The sequence below is a fragment of the Caretta caretta genome, chromosome 6, assembly GCF_965140235.1.
Source record: "Caretta caretta isolate rCarCar2 chromosome 6, rCarCar1.hap1, whole genome shotgun sequence".
Taxonomy (NCBI): Eukaryota; Metazoa; Chordata; order Testudines; family Cheloniidae; genus Caretta; species Caretta caretta.
In genome coordinates, this window is record NC_134211.1 from 68,500,786 (window position 1) to 68,525,087 (window position 24,302).

Below are 24,302 nucleotides of genomic sequence, written 5' to 3' on the forward strand. Positions count from 1 at the left end.
AATTTTGGTGTCTCATGCCCCCATTCTCCTAAAAGGGCCAAAACCCCCAGCAGGACGGCATCTCCCCATATGCATCATGCTTGTTCAACCAGGGTGGGTCTTCAGAGCATCATGGGAGAAGGAGTCTAACCAGGAAGTCCAGTCCATAGAGGAGAATGGAGGTGCAAGGCACCCAAACTACAAATCCTATGAGGCATTGCAGCAGTTCAAGCAAATACAGATTAATGTTGAATTAAACATTTCATTTAGATTTTTCCTAAAAGAAAATACAAAACTCCAGAAAAATCTAAATTTTCCCACAAAAGTTTTGATTTTGTGGAAACCACATTTTTCATAAAAACAAAAAACAACCAAAAAATAAACAACTCCCAAAAACATTTTGATGAAGAATTTCCAACCAGGTCTATTAACTACTACTGAATTGACTGATTCTTTAGTGGATGTTATATACACCAATGTTTTATCTACTCAATACCTGACAAATTTTGAACCATTAAAGCATTGAGATTCCTCAGAGATTTTTACTTTGCTGTTCTATCTGCCATCAGAGCGATTCAGTCTCAGAACAGAATGCACTCCATTCAGCTGTGAAGCTGAGCCGGGAGGCCTGAATTGGTGAATTGTGTGCATTACAACTAAACTGACAAATATGTAAGCCAGAAAAAGGGTAATGTGGAAAGCTGGTTGTATTGGGATAGAGAGGCCAGTGACTAGTGTCACATAAGGAACCTAATTTTCTACAATGAATATAAGTTCCCATATACATTTTGCTCTCAACAGAGGGTGGTGTTCTTTTATCCATAGAATACTCTTGCTGGAGAAGCCAGCACCACTGGTAAGTTCTGTCAGCTGAACTGCAGTGATTCAATTCAATTTACGATTGCCAAATACTATGCTATATGTTGTCTCATTGTACTCATTTTTATACCATATCTATAATCTTAACAAAATTACTCTGTCAGAAGAAAATAACAATCTACAATTTATTTATTTTTTGCATATTGGTGTTTTTAAATGTTTATTAAATGACCAAAGGGATTCCAAGACCCAAATCTTTAAAAAAACAGCTAAGGTAGTAATGACACTTCAATTAACTGATGGTGAAACTACATTGTTAGAATAGTAACAATAACAATTAAAAGTTATATGCCACTTCTTATGTTCAAAGTGCTTTATAAATATTAACTAGTTAAATATTATATTAACCAACTGTTGGGACATTTAGTTATTAAGAAATAAATATATGAAAACCTGGGAACTTTAAAGTTAACGTTAAAGATCAAGTTAAAAATATCAAACATTTACAAGTCAAAAATGTTATAGTGTAGGTTAAAAAGCCTTTGTTAGCAGCTTGGTATCAAGCTAAAGTGCTGGGTAAACAGCAGGATATTTGGAATAGTTCTTTAGTAAAAGGTATTTAATTTTACAGCACACAAATGTCGTGTAAATATAATTTCCTTATATGTGACAACAAAAGATGTACTTGGTATTGCTGTGCAATTAGGCGTAATAATATAAAACCCTCACATACAGCATTAGAATTACATTTAGTAGGTACTTTACAATAGTAATTACTATGTCATCTGCATGCTGATGTCTAGAAAATAAACCACATATTCTTATTACAGATTACATGGCATTTGCTTTGGATCACTCTACCACTCAATGTAATTTGACATTAAATGAATTCTTACGGTAATCACTGCTACACAATTCATAGGCAGTGTTCACCTGCCTGCTCAGTGAGACTGTATCAGTTCGACCAAGTATGTGGCCCTGAGCTTTGTGCTAGAGGACAGGTTTTGCTCTTTAGTTACAGGCTACCCATAGCGGTCCTTCCCCTGATCACACTGAAGTCAATAGCATCATTTGCATTGATGTCAATGGGAGCAAAATGGAGCCCAATATATGTGGCCTGTAACTTAGAGGCAAATCCTTCTCCCTCTTCCACAAAGTGAAAAGTCCCATATGCAATGAAACCGGTGTGTTCATACTGCACAGGAGCGGGATTTGTGGGGGCATGGGGCCCTATACAGTCCCATGCAGTGGAGGCTGGGCATGTGGCCAGCGCACCCACCATCATGCAGATCCACCAATCATTTCCCCCTGTCCAGCATGGAATGCAGGAGCAGCTGGGATTTGGCTTCTAATGAATTTTCTAGATTCCTTCAGGTTTTCCATTGTCTCTCTCATGATATCTTTCCTATGCAGGGGGTGACAATTAGGTTCCTGGCTGTCATGAAGTGCTAATATCTGACAATTCATTGGAGGGGCCTGACTTCTTACCTATGCTGTGGAAACAGAATGAATTCACTCACATATCTAACTTATAGCATTTAAACTGAACTGGGGAGGAAACTGTATTACTTAGATTTTGAATAGGAGTACTTGTGGCACCTTAGAGACTAAGAAATTTATTTGAGCATAAGCTTTCGTGAGCTACGAAATGGATGAAGTGAGCTGTAGCTCACGAAAGCTTATGCTCAAATAAATTTCTTAGTCTCTAAGGTGCCACAAGTATTCCTTTTCTTTTTGCGAATACAGACTAACACGGCTGCTACTCTGAAACCTTAGATTTTGAATAGATTTCTTCAAAGTTGGATATTTGGAAAATTTCTGTATCCCTTCAATTTTCTTCCTCTCCTCGCACAAGGTAAAAATAGACTATCCCCAGGAGTCTCTGCTTCCTGGGCTCTGTGAAAGCAAGAACGCAGGATTTCTAAACTCCCTCATCTCCCTTCCCAGAACGTGTTGGAACTGAGTGTCTACGATGAGGATGCCGTTACCCGGGACGATCACCTCTTCACTGTGTACTTTGATGTGGCTAAACTTCCACTTGGAGAAAGAGTTCTCATGTACTTTAAGACTGACCCAAAGGTGAGGTCTGAAATAACAGGCAGGGCTGGGTGAGAAAAAGACCCTTGCCTGGGTTTCCTGCCAGCTACTCATAGAATATAGAATATCAAGATTGGAAGGGACCTCAGGAGGTCATCTAGTCCCACCCCCTGCTCAAAGCAGGACCAATCTCCCATTTTTGTCCCAGATCCCTAAATGGCCCCCTCAAGGATTGAAGTCACAACCCTGGGTTTAGCAGGCCAATGCTCAAACCACTATTACTATTTTTCCTTCCTATGTAAAGGATTGGCCAGCTATTCCTCCAGTATGTGTCAGCTACCGCACAGCAAAACTGTTTCACCATTAGACAGAGCAGTTTGGCCTCAGCGTACTTGGCCAGTGGAGCATGGCAAACATATGATGCTCTTGGCAAAGACCCTTTCTCCTGGTCTTGCCACCAAGAATGAACCTCCCAGAGACTGTCAACCCCAATGGCTGTAATCAGAGATCCATTGTCTGAGCTTTCCATTGACCCAGCAACTGTGTCATCTAGATCTGGTGCTAGTCTAAATTCAGCTAAAAATTATATACTCGGACACAATTTTCAAATACTGGCATCTGAATAAGATTTCTAAATCCCACATTTGGTCACTTAAATTGGCATTTAATAACATGAATTCCCATTTAAAAGGTAAATACAGGATCTAAATATATTTAAGTATCCATATTTGGAAGACTGGGCTCTGCAGTTCACAAAAATTTTCTAAATGATTACATTACGATATCACGTACAGCTGAAATGGAGAGTCATACAGCAGGAAAGCTTAGCATCTAGACATCTGGCCATTGTCTTTATGTTTAAACAAATATCGCTGGCATATTGGCGCTGTTGCTGCAAATATAAGGAACATTGGGCAGGAGAGTTAACAATGTCCCTGAATCATTCAGTAATAGTAGTTGTTTTTAAACTTTCCTCAGAGAGGTCAAAGATATGAGGTAACAGGACATATAATCCTGTTAACCTTCCCATATTAATAGCAAGAGCAGCTACTGGGTAGTAGAATAATGTCAAGAACATAAAAAAAATTAAGACCCTAGAAGATGAAGCAAACTGTAAAGTGACTGATTTTACACCAAAAAACAAAAGTGCAGAAGCTTCATAGAGTTTTAGGCCAGAAGGGACCATTAGAACATCTCATCTGACCCTCTATATTTCACAGGCCATTAAATTTCACCCACTTCCCCCTCTGTTGCATACCAGAGGACTAACCCTGTAGGGAGAGAATAGCATATAGTGACATCACTCTTTTCTATTTTTTCTTTTTAGGCACAGGAGGAACTAGAAGTAGAATTTACCTTGGAGAACATGTAAGTGAAATACAAATTAATTAGAAGATGCAAAAATTCAGAGAGTAACAAACCAGCAATTGGAAACCTGCTTCATATAATTGTTGCCTCCAAAGGAAATTGCCAGACCCACTGGATCCAGACCTCAGTAAATTCCCCACTGGAATCATGTATACAGTTTATCTGTATCAGCAGAATCTGTCAGTTTGTTCTATAGTCTGATCACCTTTAATGTGAAGAAATTATTTCTGGCATTGGTGAGTCTCAGCACAACATCAATTTGTGGCCTAGGTATACTCTTCAGAAGACTTGTTTGTATCGATCTTTTCATGTATGCTCAAGCTCAGATGTGGTGGAAAATCTCTTGACTCGTATTTGTAAATCGAATAGTTTGGTTAATTTTTCATCCTAATTCTTACTCACAAAGCTGAGAATCATAGAATCATAGAATATCAGGGTTGGAAGGGACCCCAGAAGGTCATCTAGTCCAACCCCCTGCTCGAAGCAGGCCCAATTCCCAGTTAAATCATCCCAGCCAGGGCTTTGTCAAGCCTGACCTTAAAAACCTCTAAGGAAGGAGATTCTACCACCTCCCTAGGTAACTCATTCCAGTGTTTCACCACCCTCTTAGTGAAAAAGTTTTTCCTAATATCCAATCTAAACCTCCCCCACTGCAACTTGAGACCATTACTCCTTGTTCTGTCATCTGTTACCATTGAGAACAGTCTAGAGCCATCCTCTTTGGAACCCCCTTTCAGGTAGTTGAAAGCAGCTATCAAATCCCCCCTCATTCTTCTCTTCTGCAGACTAAACAATCCTAGCTCCCTCAGCCTCTCCTCATAAGTCATGTGTTCTAGACCCCTAATCATTTTTGTTGCCCTTCGCTGGACTCTCTCCAATTTATCCACATCCTTCTTGTAGTGTGGGGCCCAAAACTGGACACAGTACTCCAGATGAGGCCTCACCAATGTCGAATAGAGGGAAACGATCACGTCCCTCGATCTGCTCGCTATGCCCCTACTTATACATCCCAAAATGCCATTGGCCTTCTTGGCAACAAGGGCACACTGCTGACTCATATCCAGCTTCTCGTCCACTGTCACCCCTAGGTCCTTTTCCGCAGAACTGCTGCCTAGCCATTCGGTCCCTAGTCTGTAGCGGTGCATTGGATTCTTCCATCCTTTGATTGCTCCCCACAGCACTGCTTCAGTCCTAGAAATTTTCTCCCCTATATACTAAATTGAATAATAATAAAAATTAATAATGATAAATAAATAATACAACATAGCTTTTTTCATCCATAGATCTCCATATGACAGGTGGGACACGTTGAGGTCACTCTCCTGCTTTAAATAGCTTTGCATACAGTGGGAACCCTTTGTTTCCAAACTTAGTTCCCATGCCAGTCAGTGGAAAAACATTGGTATTCCAAGATGGATTCTAGTGCCAGGTGACTTGATCACAGGACCTTGCAGCCATAACTCAAAGGCTAGTTGTAACATCCTCAGGAAGCCTTCCCAGGAAAATGGGAGATTAGCATCTTCAAAGGCCTATTGTTCTGTCTAATAACTCCTCCTCACAGCAAGCCATCTAGAGCAGTGGTTTTCAAACTGTGGGTCACGACCCAGTACTGGGCCACGGACTGTAAGACACTGGGTCGCGGCAGCTCTGGTCAACACCACTAACCAGGCCATTAAAAGTCCCGTCGGCGGTGCTGCCCAGCTAAGGCAGGCTAGTCCCTACCTGTTCTGACATTGTGCTGCCCCCTGGAAGTGGCCAGCAGCAGGTCTGGCTCCTAGGTGGGGGGGCTCCGGGGCTCCGTGTGCTGCCCCTGCCCCGAGCACTGGCTCCTCACTCCCATTGGCCGGTTCCCTGCTAATGGGAGCTGGGGGGTGGTGCCTGTGACTAGAAGCTGGACCTGCTGCTGGCCACTTTTGGGGCGCAGAGTGGTCTGCAGTGCTAGGACAGGCAGGAAACCTGCCTTAGCACCCCCGCTGCGGCACTGACTGGGAGCCGCCCGAGGTAAGCCTGTGTCCCAACCCCGCACCCCAACCCTCAGCCCTGAGCCCCCTAAACCCAGACCCCCTTCCTGTACCCCAAACCCCTCATCCCTGGCCCCACCCCAGAACGTGCACCCCAGCCCAGATCCCAGACCATCTGCCGCACCCCAACCCCCTGCCCCACCCCTGAGCGCCCCCCAAACCCAGAGCCCCCTCCTGTACCCCAAACCTCTTATCCCCAGCCCCACCCAAGGGCCTGCATCCCCAGCCAAGAGCCCTGACCCCCTGCCACACGCCCAGAGCCAGGACAGGCAGGAAGCCTGCCTTAGCACCCCCGCTGCGCCACTGACTGGGAGCCGCCCGAGGTAAGCCTGTGTCCCAACCCCGCACCCCAACCCTCAGCCCTGAGCCCCCTAAACCCAGACCCCCTTCCTGTACCCCAAACCCCTCATCCCTGGCCCCACCCCAGAACGTGCACCCCAGCCCAGATCCCAGACCATCTGCCGCACCCCAACCCCCTGCCCCACCCCTGAGCGCCCCCCAAACCCAGAGCCCCCTCCTGTACCCCAAACCTCTTATCCCCAGCCCCACCCGAGGGCCTGCATCCCCAGCCAAGAGCCCTGACCCCCTGCCACACGCCCAGAGCCAGGACAGGCAGGAAGCCTGCCTTAGCACCCCCGCTGTGCCACTGACTGGGAGCTGCCCGAGGTAAGCCTGTGCCCCAACCCCACACCCCAACCCCCAGCCCAGAGCCCCCTCCCGCACCCTGAACCCCTCATTCCTGGTCCCACCCTGCAGCCCTCAGCCCTTCACCCCAACCCTCTGCCCTAGCCCTGAGCCTCTCCCAAACCCCTCATCCCCAGCTCCGTTGAGTCACGGGCATCAACAGTTTTCTTCAGCTGGGTAGCCAGAAAAAAACGTTTGAAAACCACTGATCTAGACTGATTATATTCTGACTGGTGGGTGTTCCCCAGGTGTAAACCCACTTGTAATTGGTACATAGTCAATATTCCTAACTTCAGATACAGAAATGATACATGTATACAAATAGGATAATCATATTCGGTAAATCATAACCTTTCCAGTGATATCTCACATGTCTTATCTTGCCCAAAATACATCTTAGTTATGCCATAACCACATCATAACAATATCTCTATGAAGAATATGGGGGTGTAATGTCACACTTAGAATCAAGACACTTCCCAGCATGTATATCCTGGTGGACTAGCATAATGTTGGTAGATTAAATGTATTTAACAACATGGACTGTCCTGAGAGGTGGAATTTAACTAAGATTCTAATTTACATGGTTACAGGACTGTGATAGCACTGTGAAAAACTGCTTAGCCTCAGGCATGGTTGAAATTGTTTTTAAAGTGTGATTACTTCATATCAGTCAGTTTTAGCACAATGGTCAGGCTCTGCTTAGAAGACCCCCCAGAACAAGAATAACAGGAGCTGTAGCAGCTGTGCACAGTCAAAGCAAGCATTGTGAGGAACTTTGCATCACATGGCTGCCACCTTTACTCTTGTTGCCTGGTCTTCGCTATCACTCCCAACACTTCCTATGAGTGACAAGCAAGATAAACATCCGGGGGGAAAACGAGTGGTCATTTGATTTAACCTAGCAGTGAAATATGTGAAAAATGAAATATTTTTCATTTTCTTTCCTAGTTCAGGCCCTCCTGAAGCCATCATAACCAATGGAGCACTAGTGGTAACTTTTTGTTCTGTGATCTTTCCTGTCCTATAGCTATACTGGTAATATAGGTGGGACTAGAGAAGCTGTGAGTAGCTCCACAGTCAGCAGGCCAACACCCTCTCTTTTCTGATGAGATAGGCTGGGAATGAAGTAACTATGATTTCTCTGCTATTGCGGTTTCACAGTATTTCTTAGAGAGTATATCCTAGAGTGTCCCATGATAGAAGAGGCTCTGACTGGAGTAGCTGTGAGTTACCTCAAGCCAGTACACCTCCAGAAATGTACAGAGTAACTCCTACTTGCAAAAACTGGAAGTGGTATGACTGGGAACCCCCTCACAGCCAGTTCACCCACTCCAGTCCCTACAGTGGGAGCTGCTGAGATAGGTGTAGCTATCAGCTCCCCTCAGACATCAATCTACCATAATTTCTTACAGTGACATAGGAACTACTGCCACTAAAACATTAATAACAATATTTTAGAGAAGGGCTGTTTCCACCAATGACTCCTGTGCTCTCAGTAGATTTCTCTCATTAAGTTTTTGCCTTGTTTGGTCTTTTGTATCCCCATTAGGACCCTAAAAGTGCTGCCATTTTGCGTCCTGACACACTTAACTCTAGATACCATTTAGTTTGTCATCAACCCTCACTGATGGCTAGATATGACTCCCCCAGAGCCTTTCACTTTCACTCATCCTTGACTAGAGGGCTTACTGCTGAGCAGTGCCAGGCAATTAAGCTCTTCCAGGGACTGAGAGTGCTGCCTGCACAGTGTTCAAACCCCATAGCCAGCTCAGATAGTAATAGATTAGGATAGTTAATGTAATCTCAAACTGAGACATTCTCTGTGATGAGTTGTTTTATTGTTCTTCTCTGTTACAGTCTCGTGCACTTTGCTGTTTGGAAGTTCAGGTAGATGAGAAGAAGCGGCATAAATCAAGTAAGGTTATTCCTTTATTAACTGGCTGTTAAGAACCAGATACTTACCCTGCTATAGCGATATGTGTTCTATAGATCATTACAAAAAATGCATGGAATAAAATAATATTTTCAAATGATACAAACTTTTTAACAACTACTGAAAGATACATGATCTCTGTTCTGGCTTGCTTTGACTCCATTACATACATCTATGTGGCTGTATGCAAAGAGACTACATTAAAACAACACTAAAGAGGAGATTTTAGTCACACAAGTGTCAGGACATTCAGAGTTATGTTTCTATGATAGTAGCTTTAATTTTGGTCCCTTGCATTAGCTGATGTATATTACAACACGGTTTTCATTAGCAAACACAAAATAATTCAGAGCCGTAAATTTTTGCATCTTTAATTACAGAAAGGAGCTCAGGGTCTTTGTATTGTATTATTTTAACCAGTATTATGAGATCATGCAATAAACAAATCCATTCTAGAGCATACATGCCATGGTGTGGAACTGGGGCAAGACCAAACACACAAACAAACAAAACCCATAAAGTTAGGCTCCTAAATCCAGATTTAGTGCAAGAACAATTTTCAGACGTGCTGAGCAGGCAGCATTAAAGATGCTGTAATAACCCATGCAAGAACTATAGGGAAGATTATTATAATACCAACTTATTGTATGTGAAGGAACTAAATATAAAGCAAATGGACCCAAAGAAATTAGTCTGAGTCATTTAACTAGAACTCTTGGTTAGTGTGTATGATATAAAATGCTATAGTAGAAATTTGCTTCACTGGACTATAGTGCACAAAAATTTCCATTAAAACCCCATGTGCATGAACCCCTTCAATACAAATCTCCTTCTTATCCTAATTTCAGCTACATCCCACCAACGTATATCATTTGTCAAAAATCTTGCTTGATTATTTTAATCCCTTTGATTCAAATATTTTTGATGTCTCCACGACATATTGAATACATTGCTCTGTATTATATGGCCTACATTTTAAAAAGTGATGGTGATGTTAATGTTAAACTGAAGACATCTGAAAAGGACCTGATTTTCAGTGGGCATGTGCTCAGTACTTCCTAAAAGTCAGGCCCCCTCAAGGTGTCTCAAATTGGGTACCCAGAATCAGGCAGCACTTTTGAAAATGTAAGCCTATGTGTTTTGAGAGAGAAAAGAGCTTATTTCATACATTACAATCATGGAACAAGGACAATAAAATACACGTGCTGCGGAAAAGCTTTGAAGAAATTGTTTAGTGTATCATACAGACACTTATTACTACATACAGAAGTTGCCTATTTTATGCAGATCACATTTAGTATTAAGAGTTTAGTAGATGAGCTACAGCTGTGAACTGGAATTAACTACGTCTAGTTTTTTTAGTATGAAAAAGCATGGTAGTTATTTTCCATGAGCATTAGTTCTGTCACACTTGTATACATTAGGTTTCCTGTTGTTTATCTGAGTACTAGGTTTCTTTCTAGTGGGATTATGTTTTTCTTGGTTTATTAAATAGACTCTTTGAATGCAATATAGAGAACTCCTAAGTGTTTTCTTAAATTTGATCACGTAAGCATAATTTTGCAGTCAGATAATATTAAGGTTCTCTGTGTGCTTTGTCTTTTTCCTTCAGGGAAAGACCTCTCCCTTACAGTGAAAGGTTCCCACGAAGGAACACAGTATCTTACACTGGGCCCTGATGCCATCATTAGCCCTTTGTTTCCTACCAAGTTCCACTATGTCAAGTATATGGAGCCAACACTGAATGTTATGCTACCGAAGAAGAAGCGTTACAATGCTGTATGTTATAACTGTCCTTTATAAACATAATAGTAACATGTAGATAACATGATCTATTTTGATGGGGGAGCAGGGTAACCTTTTCCTTTTTGTGCAAATAAACTTTTTTTCCCCCCAGTGTACCTGTACCTACATTATAAACACAGGCTCCCCAGTCATGATGCTGAATTCGCTCCCCATGGGAGAGAGAGTAACAGTAGCAGAGGTGAGTTCTGGCTGCCAACCTTTAGGAATTAACAGTGACCCATTAAAAAATTATAATGTAAGAATAAAGGGCTAGATTATCCCCCCCTGCAGAAAAAACCTGCAGGAGGGTACTAAGAGGGTGAAAAACTCTATGAATTTCTCCTCAGACCTTGGAGAAAGGAACTGCTTCCTTCTGTATGGAGCTGGGATCTGTGCTGCAGGGATGACTACTGCTTCTCAGGTTTCAGAGTGGTACTCATGTTAGCAAAAACAACAAGGAGTCCTTGTGGCACCTTAGAGACTAACATGTTTATTTGGGCATAAGCTTTTGTGGGCTAAAACCCACTTCATCAGATGTATGGAGTGGAAAATACAGTAGGCAGGTATAAATACACAGCACATGAAAAGATGGGAGTTGCCTTACCAAGTGAGGGGTCAGTGCTAATGAGACAATTCAATTAAGGTGGAAGTGGCCTATTCTCAACAGTTGACAAGAAGGGGTGAATACCAAAGGAGGGAAAAATCACTTTCGTAGTGATTTTGAGGCCAATGCAATCAAGGTGGTCCATTTCAAACAGTTGACAAGTTCTCACACCTTCTTGCTCCATCTCCACCTCCCATATACAGTTTGCTCAGCCCCTTCTGCACTGAGCAAGCATCCGTAAAGGGACATTTTGTGGGGCCAGTGAAGAGGGATGGTGCCACAGCAGTGTCTTTTCAGTGTCCAGATCTCCAAGAGACAATCTGGGCTGATGGTATTAAAAAAATACTGGTGCTGTGCAAATGTGTCTTGAACTGTCCTTTAAAAAGAGGAGAGGCAGGCTGGCCAGCAGGGAGTCCCAGTTCCCCAGCCTGTATGCATTCCACCCCCTTAATTCCCCAGCCGCACTCCCTCCCCATCCCCAACTCTGCCACTCAGAACAGCTCCTCATCTGTACAGTAAGCTGGCCAGTCTGCCTTCATAGATTTAGAGGCAAGTGTTGTCCTTTTGCTTTAGAAGGTGACCTATGATGAAGATGAGTTTCTTGGTGCAGTTTATAATATCTGTCTTGCCGTCACTGCTATCCATCTAGCTCTCTCTGTCTCAGAAGGGTGTATTGATGTCAACCATATGTACGGCACATTGCACTAAACAAACAAAAAATACAGACACACAAAGAAATATTATAAGGACTGTAACAACCAGATTTTTAAACAATAGAGGCTAAGTTTCACATGCAACAGGCTTGCATATATTTGTGCAAGGAAATCTGTCTACTGCAAGTACTGGTAGAAAATGTATATGCAAATACCAATTAGCATGGTTAGCATGTGCAGTTAATTGCTTTGCCTGTATAAATGTGGGCACAAGCACTTACATTTTTCCCAAAAATATTACTTCTAAGAAAAAATGAAATGTTTCTCAGTCTGGCAAACCTTTTCGAAACAACCTGGCATCCAATATGCTTCCTAACCACAGAAACAAGCTCCAGCACTGGTACTTCAGGCTTTTGAGACTCGTACGCTAGATTTCCATTCCCTGCCTTAATCATGAGCCTTTCTGCTGGGGCCTGGTATATCTTATTTTCATTTGTGCACTGTCTAATATACAATAGATCTTTGACTGGTTCTAGTCAAAATCTTGCAGTTATGAGACTGAATTTGGGAGCTCCAAGATTGCACTCTTCGTTGCGTTTGATGGTTTGCATAATTGAATGGGCACCGGAGGGAACTGGCTGGTGCCAGTTAGGTCACAGTCAGGTAAATTGGTACAGTTGTCTGAAACCTTTGGGAAATACTGAGCTACTCAGAATAAATTCTACTACAAATAAATTAGTGGTTTTGAAGCTATATACAGCTCTTGGATTAGTGGGGGGACTCAATTTTGTGGCTGCTGTGTCTTGTTGGGGAGGAAATAAATCTCACTCTCAAGACTGAAGGGAAGGAAGGAAAGCTTAAAATTATGATTGTACCTTCATAGTGACATTCTTGTTTTTCAGGAGAAAAGATTTGATCTGCATGTGAAGGCAGAAGACTGGTAAGAGCTCTTCTCCTGTTTCTTTGAGTGCTAGTGACATTGTCAGCCAAGCTTTGCCACTTTCTGCATTTGTAAAAAAAAAAACAAAAAACCTCTTTGGATTGAAAATTAGAATGTATTTTTTTAAAAGAATGCACAACACATACCCAGTATATGACACTGGACATTAGATAAAAGCTACATTAGACAGGGTAGCTAGCAATTTATGCACACACTGACTGATCTGTTGCCCACTTCCTTAGTGTTATCCATAACCTTATATAAATATATAGCTTTGGCAGATTAAGATCCCAATTCAAGAAAGCATCCCTATTCGGGAGAGTACTAAAGTACCTACTTAAAGTTAAATACATTCTTAAATCCTTTCCTGAATAGGGAGAGGCTTAAACATGTGCTTAAATGCCTTCCTGAAGCAGGGTCTTAATCAATGACAATACAGCAAAGTTCATTCTTTTTCAGCATTTGAAAAAGGCTTTTTTAGTTCTGTGTACAGCAGTCACTGCAGAATAGCACTCACAGGGGAGTCCCTTACCATCACTGCCTTCTTGATCAACTGGTCTGACAGTAAGGACCAGTTTCTGCTGCTCAGTTTATGAAAATACCTCTGGGCTGCCAAACAATAAACTTATCTATAACTTTTAGAATGTGTAACTAATTTCAAAGCAGTCAAAAATTATACACCCACTATACTAAGCAGTTCCTTTTAGCGTTACATCTGCTTATTAATGTATTTATCTTCCAGCCACAGCAACAATAACAGCCCTGCATTACTGAGTTCACTAAATATAATCACTAAGGGGCAAACCCTTCCCAACTGCACTGAGCCCAAGTATCTGGGTTCTGCAAGTGGGAAAAAGGAATTATCCCTCTGCTCCAGACCCTGGTTCAGCAGTGTAAAGTAGCTGCTCCGTGTTTACCAGCATACTTCTAAGGCTGTCATAGCTCATGCTGTTGTAACCCACACACCTTCTGGATGTGGTGTTCCATCCCATCTGGTGTCACCGAGATAGGGTGACCAGATAGCAAGTGTGAAAAATCAGAACAGGGGGTGAGGGGTAATATAAGAAAAAGCCCCCAAAATCAGGACTGTCCCTATAAAATTGGGACATCTGGTCACTCTACACCAAGACCACTTAGAGAGAGATTAATGAGTCTCCTTCAGCCTTCATAAGGGCCATATGGCTTTTAGCTCATGCAGTAGAGGCTCATGCACTAAGCTCCAGAGGTCCCAGGTTTGATCCCGACAATGACCGGGGTCTGCCAGTTTTACACTGTTCTCTCTCTCTCCCCGCCCCCGCTTCTGTCATGAATGTTCTGGTGGATCTGAATAGTGATGGGTCCGTTGCGTCCAGCCTAGCCCTGTCCTGCCCCCATTCTTTGCTCTGTGAGCCAGTCCTTAGGATGCACAGCAGCTCAGATTCCCTGTATAGAGTCCATAGATCTCATCCTCTCCATGCAGCAGAACCTTACAAGTAGCATTGTTCCAATGGCCCTCTGCCGCCACTGAGCTAGGGACAGGATTGTCCCTTAATATAGTGGGTGCAGCTAGATATGGGGATCTGTATCTGATGAGGAAAGGATAATCCTACCAATCACCATCAAAAACTATGTTAATATAAAATGAAAAATGGTGTCGTGCTGCATGACTTCTGATCTGCATGGCGCACCAGCACTGGACTCTGCTGCAAATTGTCACTTAGATTCAGAACGAGTTTGTATTGCATTAAATATTTAAATGAATATTACAATCAGTGCAGTGAACTTCTAAAATTGTTTATTGCAACAGAAACCTTTTTATTCATTTCATAATGCAGCAGAAATTGCAGCTCCGATGCAGAATTTAGCACAGAAATAAGAAAGTTGTGTTGAATAATTTAGGTCCAGACTGTGGCAGACTACACAGGATTCTGCTTGTAACTAATATTTTGTTGTTAAATTTTTCAAGCCGTTAGTCCAAAAGTTAATTTCATTTGAAATGCTGAAGAAAATCCACTTATCTGTTTCTGAGTTATTCTTGGTGAAGGAAAAAAATGTTTTCTATACCCCTTTTCATCTTTGCACTTGGATAACTTTAAAACCAGTTTTGTTTTTAAAATTTAAATTTGACATGCCCATAATCTTCCTCCGTAAGATTGTGCTTTGCAATTTTTGACTAAAACTAGACATGAAAAAAATCCACTAGTGCTTAGCTATGAAAAGCCATGCTTGAGTAGGAGGGTTAGAGTTTCTAGAGTGAAATCCTGGCCCCATTGAAATCAATGACAATACTCCCATTGACTTCAATAGGGCTAGGATTTAAACTGGGGGTCTCAAACACGCGGCCCGCGGGGTTATTTTCTGTGGCCCACCAAGCTCCCGCCCCCTTCCCCACCCGCCTAACTCCAGGCACTTCCCGCCGCCAAACAGCTGTTGCCGGCACTTAGAGCTTTCCAGGAGGGAGTGGGGAGGAGCAGGGAGCCGTCCACTCAGGGGAGGAGGCGGAGAAGAGGTGGGGCAGGGGCGGGGATTTGGAGAAGGGGTGGGAAGAGGCGGAGAAGGGGCGGGGCCTCATGGATGGGGTGGAGTGGGGGCAGGGGTAGCGAGGGGAGGGTATCAGCGATGCGGCCCTCGGGCCAATGCACTAGTCCTCATGTGGCCCTCATGGTCATTTGTGTTTGAGATCCCTGATTTAAACCCTGTATCCTGTATGGACTGCTGCCAGTAGAGGGCGCCATGATTACATGTTAAAAACGTAAATGTGATTCTGTGTTAGTATTTAGCCACAAGAGGGTGATGACACTCCACCAATTTTGCAGTCATCATTCAGGAGGCTCCTTTGAAAATTTGGCCTGTTAGGTTTTTAACCTTAGAGGTGAAGCAGAATTTCCACTTCAATAAATTGCAACAATATATAACTTTAGCTAATTTTAGAAAATAAAATTAAAATATCTGCTAATACTGACATCATCCTCTTCTCTGCTTATTATATTACATCAACCTGATTATACCGGGGTGTGGAAAAGCTTTGTCTGTACATATGTATAGGATTTTCTGTAGTGTAAGTCCTGAAATTGAATTTGAAATTGAAGTGTAAGTCCTAGGAATATTAATACGTAATAAAAAGCATGTGTTTGTCCTAGTCCTTGTTCCTGCCCACAAGACCTAGATGTGCGCTTAGGTTATGACCTGTGTGCAGAGGAGAAGGATTTCCTGTGTAAAAGAAAGAAGTATGTTGCTGCTGCCCTGAAAAATGTTCTCCAGCTAGAAGAGGACCTGCAGGACCACGAGGTATGTGCAGTGGAATCCTGGGTGTCCGCTCCCTCCTTCCCTCATGTGAGTGCTCAGCAAACTGGACAGCAAATGTGGCTAATATACAAATAATAGCTGGAGCACATGCAACCCCTATAGCTAAGTGATTCTGTTCCAAAAGACTCTTAAGTTATGTTTTTGTAAGTATAAAAATTATTGTTGTTGACACTTTATCCTCTCAGTCGTTTGGGAGGTAAACTTGAAAGCTGGGTTAGATAGTTGCCTGGTGTCTGGTGAAGGTTTCCTCGATTTCCATATGGCTATGATGACAACACTGTGTACAGCTCCCAAACTGTATTGGTTCACATACCACCTTCTTAAAACACTGCTGTGAAGTGACTGGATGGAATATTAAGCTTACATGATGCCTGCGGGGGGTGGGGGGAAGGTCCCTGTCAGGGTGATTAAACAACATTCCCTGAGCTGTATGAATTTTCTCACAGGTTGATAGGGGATTTAAAAAAAGAAAGGGGGAATAGAATAGAATGGAGCAATGAGGAAATGAGATGGCTGGGGGTGAATACTACATTTCTTGCATGAATAAAAGCACCTGAACTTACTATGATTCCTGCCCTTCTCTATAGAGGCGTGGTTGACCCACTGTATTTGGATCCATATGTGATTCCAAACTTACCCCGAGGAAAGATGTATTTGGATTTGCTGTTCCAGTTCTGATCCAATAAACAGAGAAAAAACTATGAAATGTTGGAACTGAACTGGGTCCAGTGTTCCATTTCCAGTCCATTTCCAGTTCTGAGTAATCATGTGTGCTTGGTTTGCACTATCTTTCTGTCTTTGTGTTGAACAGATTCCAGTGGTGGCCATCATGACAACAGGTGGTGGAATGAGATCATTTACAACAGCATATGGCAGTCTATTGGGTCTCAAGAAATTAAATGTCTTAGACTGTGCAACATACCTGAGTGGTTTGTCTGGCACGACATGGTAAGCAGGACTCAATCAGGGTTTTTATTTAATCTTTCTGTAAGATGTTGATACAAAGAGCTCTGGTAAAAAATATCATGGAGATGTTAATAGCAGCTCTCCATCATAAAGATTGTAATCCTATTTTTATTATGGAGAGCCAGTAGCCTCTCCATAAGTAAAGGTGCAACCAGCTTCTATTATAAAACCTTATTTTAGCCCTTCCCCATAAGTTGTCTTGACATTTTGGTTTGGTCTGAAAATTGCCAGAATGGCTGTGAAGATTCTGCAAAGTCTGAAGAAAATCTAACAAACTGCTTTTCAGTTACAGGTCATTAAAAATTACTTTGATTTGAAAGTTTGACTTTGTCTAACATTTCTTTACCTGCCTCTTGCTCCAAATGATTTATTACATCTTCCAGCTTTCCATCTACTGCAGTTAAAATCCTTTAATAAGTTGCACCAGCTCTATCTGAAGAAAATGGGTAGTGTTAAGCACTGGTGTTAGGGATTTGTTGTTGTTTATAGCTTTGAGTCCAAACCTGTTTCCACGGTTGTCCGTTGCTGGTTGGGGCTACCACTACTACGAGGTGGGGCTGGTTGGCTGTACAGAGGAAGCATGGCAGTGCAGCGTGCATATTTTTCCTGTACACCGTACATTTGGGATGGGATCAACTATCCCTCCCAGAGTTCTCTGGGGCAGTGCAGTGCCATTTCACCCTAAACGTTGGTCTGTCTGTCTGGCACCCTTTGGCCCAGTCTGGGCTGTAATAAGATAAATGATGGCCTTAAAGTGGGGTGATAGCACCACTGTAGTTAAGATTGAGACTAGCTGAGGTGTGGCCTGCACTAGAAAGTTTAATCAGTATGGTTTAACAGCTGATTTTTCTAAGTGCTCTAAAATTCACATGCTTATTCTAATTGTCTAATATTTCCTTTTGTTTGTTTTAAACCTGCTGCCTGTTAATTTCATTTGGTGACACCTGGGTTCTTGTGTAATGAGAAGGAGTAAATAACACTTCCTTATTTACTTTCTCCACACCAGTCATGATTTTATAGACCTCTATCATATCACCCCTTAGTCATTTCTTTCCCAAGATGAAAAGTCCCAATCTTTATTAATCTCTCCTCATATGGGAGTTGTTCCATACCCCTAATAATTTTTGTTGACTTTTTCTGAACCTTTTTCAATTCCAGTATATCTTTTTCGAGATGGGGTGACCACATCTGCACACAGTATTCAAGATGTGAGCATACCATGGGTTTATATAGAGGCAATATGATATTTTCTGTCTTATTATCTATCCCTTTCTTAATTATTCCCAATATTTTGCTAGCTTTTTTGACTGCTGCTGCACATTGAATGGATATTTTCAGAGAACTATATACAATGACTCCAAGATCTCTTTCTTGAGTGGTAACAGCTAATTCAGACCCCATCATTTTATATATATAGTTGGTATTGTGTTTTCTGATGTGCATTATTTCCATTTGTCAACATAGAATTTCATCTGCCATTTTGTTGCCCAGTTACCCAATTTTGTGAGATCCCTTTGTAGCCCTTCGCAGCCTGCTTTGGACTTAACTATCTTGAATAGTTTTGTGTCATCTGCAAATTTTGCCACATCACCATTTACCCTTTTTTCCAGATCATTAATGAATATATTGACTAGTAGTGATATCAGTACAGACCCCTGGGAGGATGCCACTATTTGTTTCTCTCCGTTCTGGAAACTGACCATTTATTCCTACCCTTTGCTTCCTATCTTTTAACCAGTTACCGATCCATGAGAGGACCTTCCCTCTTATCCCATGATAGCTTACTTTGCTTACAAGCCTTTGGTGTGGGACCTTGTTTTCTGAAAATCTAAGTGTTCTGTATTCCCTTGTACACATACTTGTTGACCACCTCAAAGAATTCTAGTAGATTGGTGAAGCGTTATTTCCCTTTACAAAAAACATGTTGACTCTTCCTCAACAAATTATTTTCATCAAGTTGTCTGACAATTCTGTTCTTAAGTATAGTTTCATCCAGTTGCCAGGTACTGAAGTCAGACTTACTGGCCTGTAATTGCCGGGGTCACCTCTGGAGCCCTTTTTAAAAATTGGCATCACGTTTGGTATCCTCCAGTCATTTGGTACAGAAATGACTTGCCCATCGTCACACAGAAACCCTGTAGTAAAGCCAGGATTTGAACCCATGTTGCTTATGGCCTAGGTCACTACGTTAACCACAAGACTACATTTTATCTCTCGTTTTCCTCTCACAAGGCCAGCAAGATCAAATGGGTTGCTAAGCATTAAGAAATGCATCCAGAACAGAGAGCCATATACTAAGGAGCGCCATAAAATTGATGCTGACTATAATGTGATGCCAGGATACTGTATCAGTCAAAACTAACTTATATTTATCGTGAAAAATAAACATAGAAAATAAAATTTCAACTCTTTACAATAAATTATCCAATCATGCAAACTAAAGATTCACTCCTATTATTTTTACTCTTTAAAATGCGGCAGTCATTGGAAAAAGGAAATATCAAACACTAAAAAAAATGTACTCACATGGGCCTTTTATAGAACCGTCATAGACACCTCAAATGATATTTTCCCCCACAAACTGCTATAAAAAAATCGAGTAGTGCACAAACTACAAGAAACACTTAAAACTGACACTCTAACAAAAGGACAGAATTTTTGTAGATTATTTTTTGTTAATGTTTTTTTTTCTATATTACCCTTCCCCAGGACCATGTCATGCTTGTATAAAGATGCTTATTGGTCACAGAAGGATCTAGATGAGAAAATCCATGAAGCCCAGAAATGTGTGACCAAATGCAAGATGAGTTGTTTCTCTATGGATCGCATGAAATATTTTAACCAGCAGCTGTGTCAGCGTAAACGAGAGGGATACAGGACATCATTTATAGATCTGTGGGGGCTGATCATTGAGTATATGCTGCATGAAGGGGTACAGTATCTATTTATTTTCTCAGAGAGCTGCAGATGTTTTCTCTATAAGAATTAGGAGCAATAAATCTGTGAGGAGAGATTGCATGCCCTGTGGTGCTGTAGAGTTATCTGCATCAGGAAATTCTTTTGGAATCAAATTTATTTTGGAATGGTTAGGTATAAATGCATACCATATATCGGGCTGGCCAAACTTACTGACCCTCCGAGCCGCATATGACACTGTTCAGAAATTCGAGAGCCATGGTGCGCCAGCTGGAGTGGGGCTTCAGGCCCATGGGGCCCACCTGATGGGGGCTTCAGCCCCACTCCTGGTGAAGCCCAGAGCCCTGGAAGGCACTCCACACCAGGCTGAAGACCCGAGACCCCCCTCTTTACAGGGCAGAAGCCCCAAGCTCCCCCTCAGTCTGGTAGGTGGAGAATGGGATGCACATGGGGGCTTCGCGGGCTGCACATTAACTGTAAAAGAGCCTCATGCAGCTCATGAACCAGTTTGGTCACCCCTGCCATACATTAAATAAATTGTATTTTGGCTGCAGGAACATGGAAAGTGCAATAGATCCCCACTCCACCCTGGGGAGCGAATTGCTTGAAAGGGGTTGGGGAGATGACAGCGTTGTGGCCCTTCCCTTCCTTGCACCAGCTCACAAAGCAAAGCTGAAACATCAGGAAGTGCAGACTGTGTACACCTGTGTGCATTGAGTAGCCCGGGGGGATTGTATCTGCCTGAGGAACAATCACTGCCAGTGTTTCTCCTGGGGTGGCATGGTTCTGTGCCACCCTGCGTACAGGGCTGGGGCATAAATGCTGCAATCTAATTCACAGTAGAGAGCTTCCTGTGTCATTTCATGCATTCTCAGGTAACTGTTTTTCTTCAAAAAACAGAAGGAGAACCATAAACTCTCAGACCAGCAGGAAGCGGTGAATGAGGGTCAGAACCCGTTGCCCATCTATGTGGCAGTCAATGTCCGGGACAAGTATAGCACTCTAGATTTCAAAGGTAACTTTGATGTTCAAGTGATGTGTTTGATTATAAATTTACCAAGGTTTGGGTTTAGTCATAGGCATACCTGTTCAGTTGTTGTTGTTTGTTCTTTGCACTCTGGAAACGCTTATAGACCGCAGCCCTATTTCTGCTGTACAGACATTTGCAGAGGGTATGTCTCTACTGCAATCAGGACAGCACATGTAGGCATACCCAACTAGCCATAATGGAGCTAGTTTGCTAAAAAATAGCAGGGTAGCCACGGCAGCATAGGCAGCATAGCATGGGTTAGCCACCTGAGTACGTACCGAGGGCCCTGGGCAGGACTGTACTTGGGTGGCTAGTCCATGCCACCACCTGCGTCGTCAGACCCACACTGCTATTTTTAGTGACCTAGCATGATCAAAGCTAGTTTGGGTATAAATGCATGTGCTGCATTTGTGCCTCATGGTTGTTGTGTAGACATACCCAAAGAGGCAGCCCATGCCCTCCAAAGCTTACAGTTTTGGTACAAGAGGAGAGTTTCGGGGATTCCAAATTTCAGGATTAGAAGTAGAAGTGTAGAAATATCATAAGACAGGCTGTTCTCAGAATATGATCTGGCCTGATTAGAAGAAGAAACCATTGGAAATATTTTGAGAAATTAATGCTGTTTTCATGACCCAAGAGGACTTCACTGAATCTTGATCATCAATACTTCAGTATTTTTCTCTTCAGCCAAGAAGAGAGAAAAGCAAATCAAGTACTGGGCTTCCTTTCACTGCTGAATTGGAAGTACTACACCCCCTTGGATGAAAAGGAAATTAATTCCCCATGTTCTTTCAGTCCTGGGCTTTCTTTACACTGCCATTAAAAGACCTCTACCCTGGATTTGAAGAGAACATCCCTGCTAGTGAAAGAGAAAATATCTGCCTTCATGATCATCAGTGTCACATATATGGAATCAAATCATTTACTTTGAACCAGATTTTCTAGGTAAACACAGAGAGTTGCACATATACATTTGTGTACACCTAATTTATGCACACAATAGGCCTGATTCTGCTAACTCCACCGATGTCAGGGGAGTTATCCTGGTGTAAAACCAGTGAAAGTGAAAGCAGAATTAGGCCTAGCGTGCACACACAAAACAATGACAGGTTTCAGAGTAGCAGCCGTGTTAGTCTGTATTCGCAAAAAGAAAAGGAGGACTTGTGGCACCTTAGAGACTAACCAATTTATTTGAGCATAAGCTTTCATGAGCTACAGCTCACTTCATCGGCTGCATCACGAAAGCTTATGCTCAAATAAATTGGTTAGTCTCTAAGGTGCCACAAGTCCACAAAACCATGTATTTATGTGTGCACATGCCAAGCTAGTTGCCTAACTTGCACATAAGGTAACTGCACATGTAAAAGAGGCACACACAAATTCATGAACTCAGCTTCGTGCATCTGACTTTGAAAATCTGGCCTAGAAGATGGTGGTTTGTAAATTATACTTTGCAAAGATCAGATAGAAAACAGAAGGCTTAGTCCATCTCAAACTCTTTGCTTAATTTAGTAGCAGTATCTCTCTTTCAAGTCATTTGGGAGACATTTCTGAATGTCTTTTTTGTGGCTCTGTTTGCAGAATGGGTTGAGTTCACTCCCTATGAGATGGGATTCCTGAAATATGGAGCATTTGTTCGCACGGAGGATTTGGGGAGCGAGTTCTTTATGGGACGTCTGTTAAAGAGGCTCCCTGAAACCCGGATCTGTTACCTTCTTGGTGATGTATTGTCCTGCGAAATGTCAACCTACTGCAATAACACAAAACCATAACCAGAAAGTGGATATTTGTTGGTCTGTAACATTCAGTACTAGTATAGTGCCTGCCAAGAGATGCGTGTGCGTTCATATGTGTATCTATCTATCTATCATTACATCCAAATAAGTCTGCTAAAGGAATGTTAAGATTGCAAAATAAAGTAATCAAAAGTTAGGAAATGCTACAATTGAAGTTGTCTGTGCAACTATAATTTGGCCTCCTTGTTCATAGGCAATATGACAGAGTTGTACAACAGGTTTCGGTTCAGTGGCTAAACAGAAAAATCAAAACCAAACCAAATATTTTTCACATTTTTTGGTGAAACAAAAAAGTCAAAACAAGTTGTTTCAGGTACCAGGAAACATTTTACTTTACCCAAAATGAAACATTTCATTTTGATTTTGGTTATTTTTTGAAAAATGTAAATTAAATTCAAAATAAGTCATTTTGAATAGAAAAATTGTAACTTTTCATTTTAAAAATGTCAAAACAATAGGTTTAGATCTTTTTCAGTATTTTGTTTTTTTACAGAAACAATTCAGCAAATCTGACTGTGAAATGTTTCAGTTGACTAGAATCTGCATATTTTGGTGAAAAAAGTTTAAACTGAAAAATTTCATCCCGCTCTAATTATGATAGAGTCTTCAATGACATGTTTGCATACTATTTTTCCACAGGACCCCTTTCTCCAACAGTCCGTAAGGTGGATGGTGCTCACTCAATGAGCAACTATTCAATATTTTGTTTTCTCCTCATTTTTCAGTGTCTGGCCCTAGGCCTTATTTGCTGCACACCATTCAAACACTGCTCTGGATACAGAATTATTAATGAACTCATGGGCTTTTCTATGGTGCTTATCTCTGAAGTATTTGAGTGCTTCAAAACCATCATTTGAATTAGTTCACAATATCCCATGTGAGGTGAGAAGATGGTATTATTCCCAGTTATTCCCAGACGGGGAATTGAAGCACAAAGAGATTAAGGTGAAAAGCATCCACTGATTTTGGGTGCCCAATTTGAGATGCCTAAGGCCTGATTTTTCAGAGTAGTTAGCATTAGATAGCACTTCATGTGGTCAAAGCAATTTCCAGTGATTTCAGATGCAGCTGTGGGTGCTCAGGGCTTCTGCAAATCAGATGCAAGAGTCTCAAGTCGGGCACCCAGAAAGTGAGGCACACACAAATAGTGACAACGTGTGAGTAGTTTGGTTTATGTAACTTGCCCAACATCATGCAGGAACTTTGTGGCAGAGGCAGAGATAGAAAAAAATTCTCCAGAGCAGCATTCAATTGCCTTATACAGGAGACCATCCTTTCTCATTCTGCAATACTCTGTCTCATTCACTACTCACCTTTCAATTTCTGCACCAGACAAGACATGGATTCCTTCACTACATAACCCTGATTCATCCTCAGAGCAAGTCCATCCTGTACATGAGGCAAGGTTCTGTGGAAAAAATATTATGTCATCATGTAATTGAGGATTCTATCATAATACATATGCACAACAGGGCAAATTAAT

The 24,302-nt window shown here is 42.0% G+C and overlaps 1 protein-coding gene across 1 annotated transcript in view; it reads left to right on the forward strand.

Annotated features, from left to right (window-relative positions):
• The window catches only part of LOC125638443 (cytosolic phospholipase A2 epsilon-like), a 38,555-nt gene that overhangs the window by 8,253 nt on the left and 6,000 nt on the right, over positions 1-24,302 (forward strand). The window contains exons 3-14 of the mRNA XM_048854220.2: positions 2,746-2,877; positions 4,163-4,203; positions 7,860-7,902; positions 8,769-8,826; positions 10,457-10,612; positions 10,770-10,828; positions 12,789-12,827; positions 15,959-16,093; positions 16,923-17,059; positions 19,787-20,009; positions 20,894-21,008; positions 22,605-22,742. Of these exons, the coding sequence (XP_048710177.1) occupies positions 2,746-2,877; positions 4,163-4,203; positions 7,860-7,902; positions 8,769-8,826; positions 10,457-10,612; positions 10,770-10,828; positions 12,789-12,827; positions 15,959-16,093; positions 16,923-17,059; positions 19,787-20,009; positions 20,894-21,008; positions 22,605-22,742 (1,276 nt within the window). The remainder of the gene's footprint in view (positions 1-2,745; positions 2,878-4,162; positions 4,204-7,859; positions 7,903-8,768; positions 8,827-10,456; positions 10,613-10,769; positions 10,829-12,788; positions 12,828-15,958; positions 16,094-16,922; positions 17,060-19,786; positions 20,010-20,893; positions 21,009-22,604; positions 22,743-24,302) is intronic.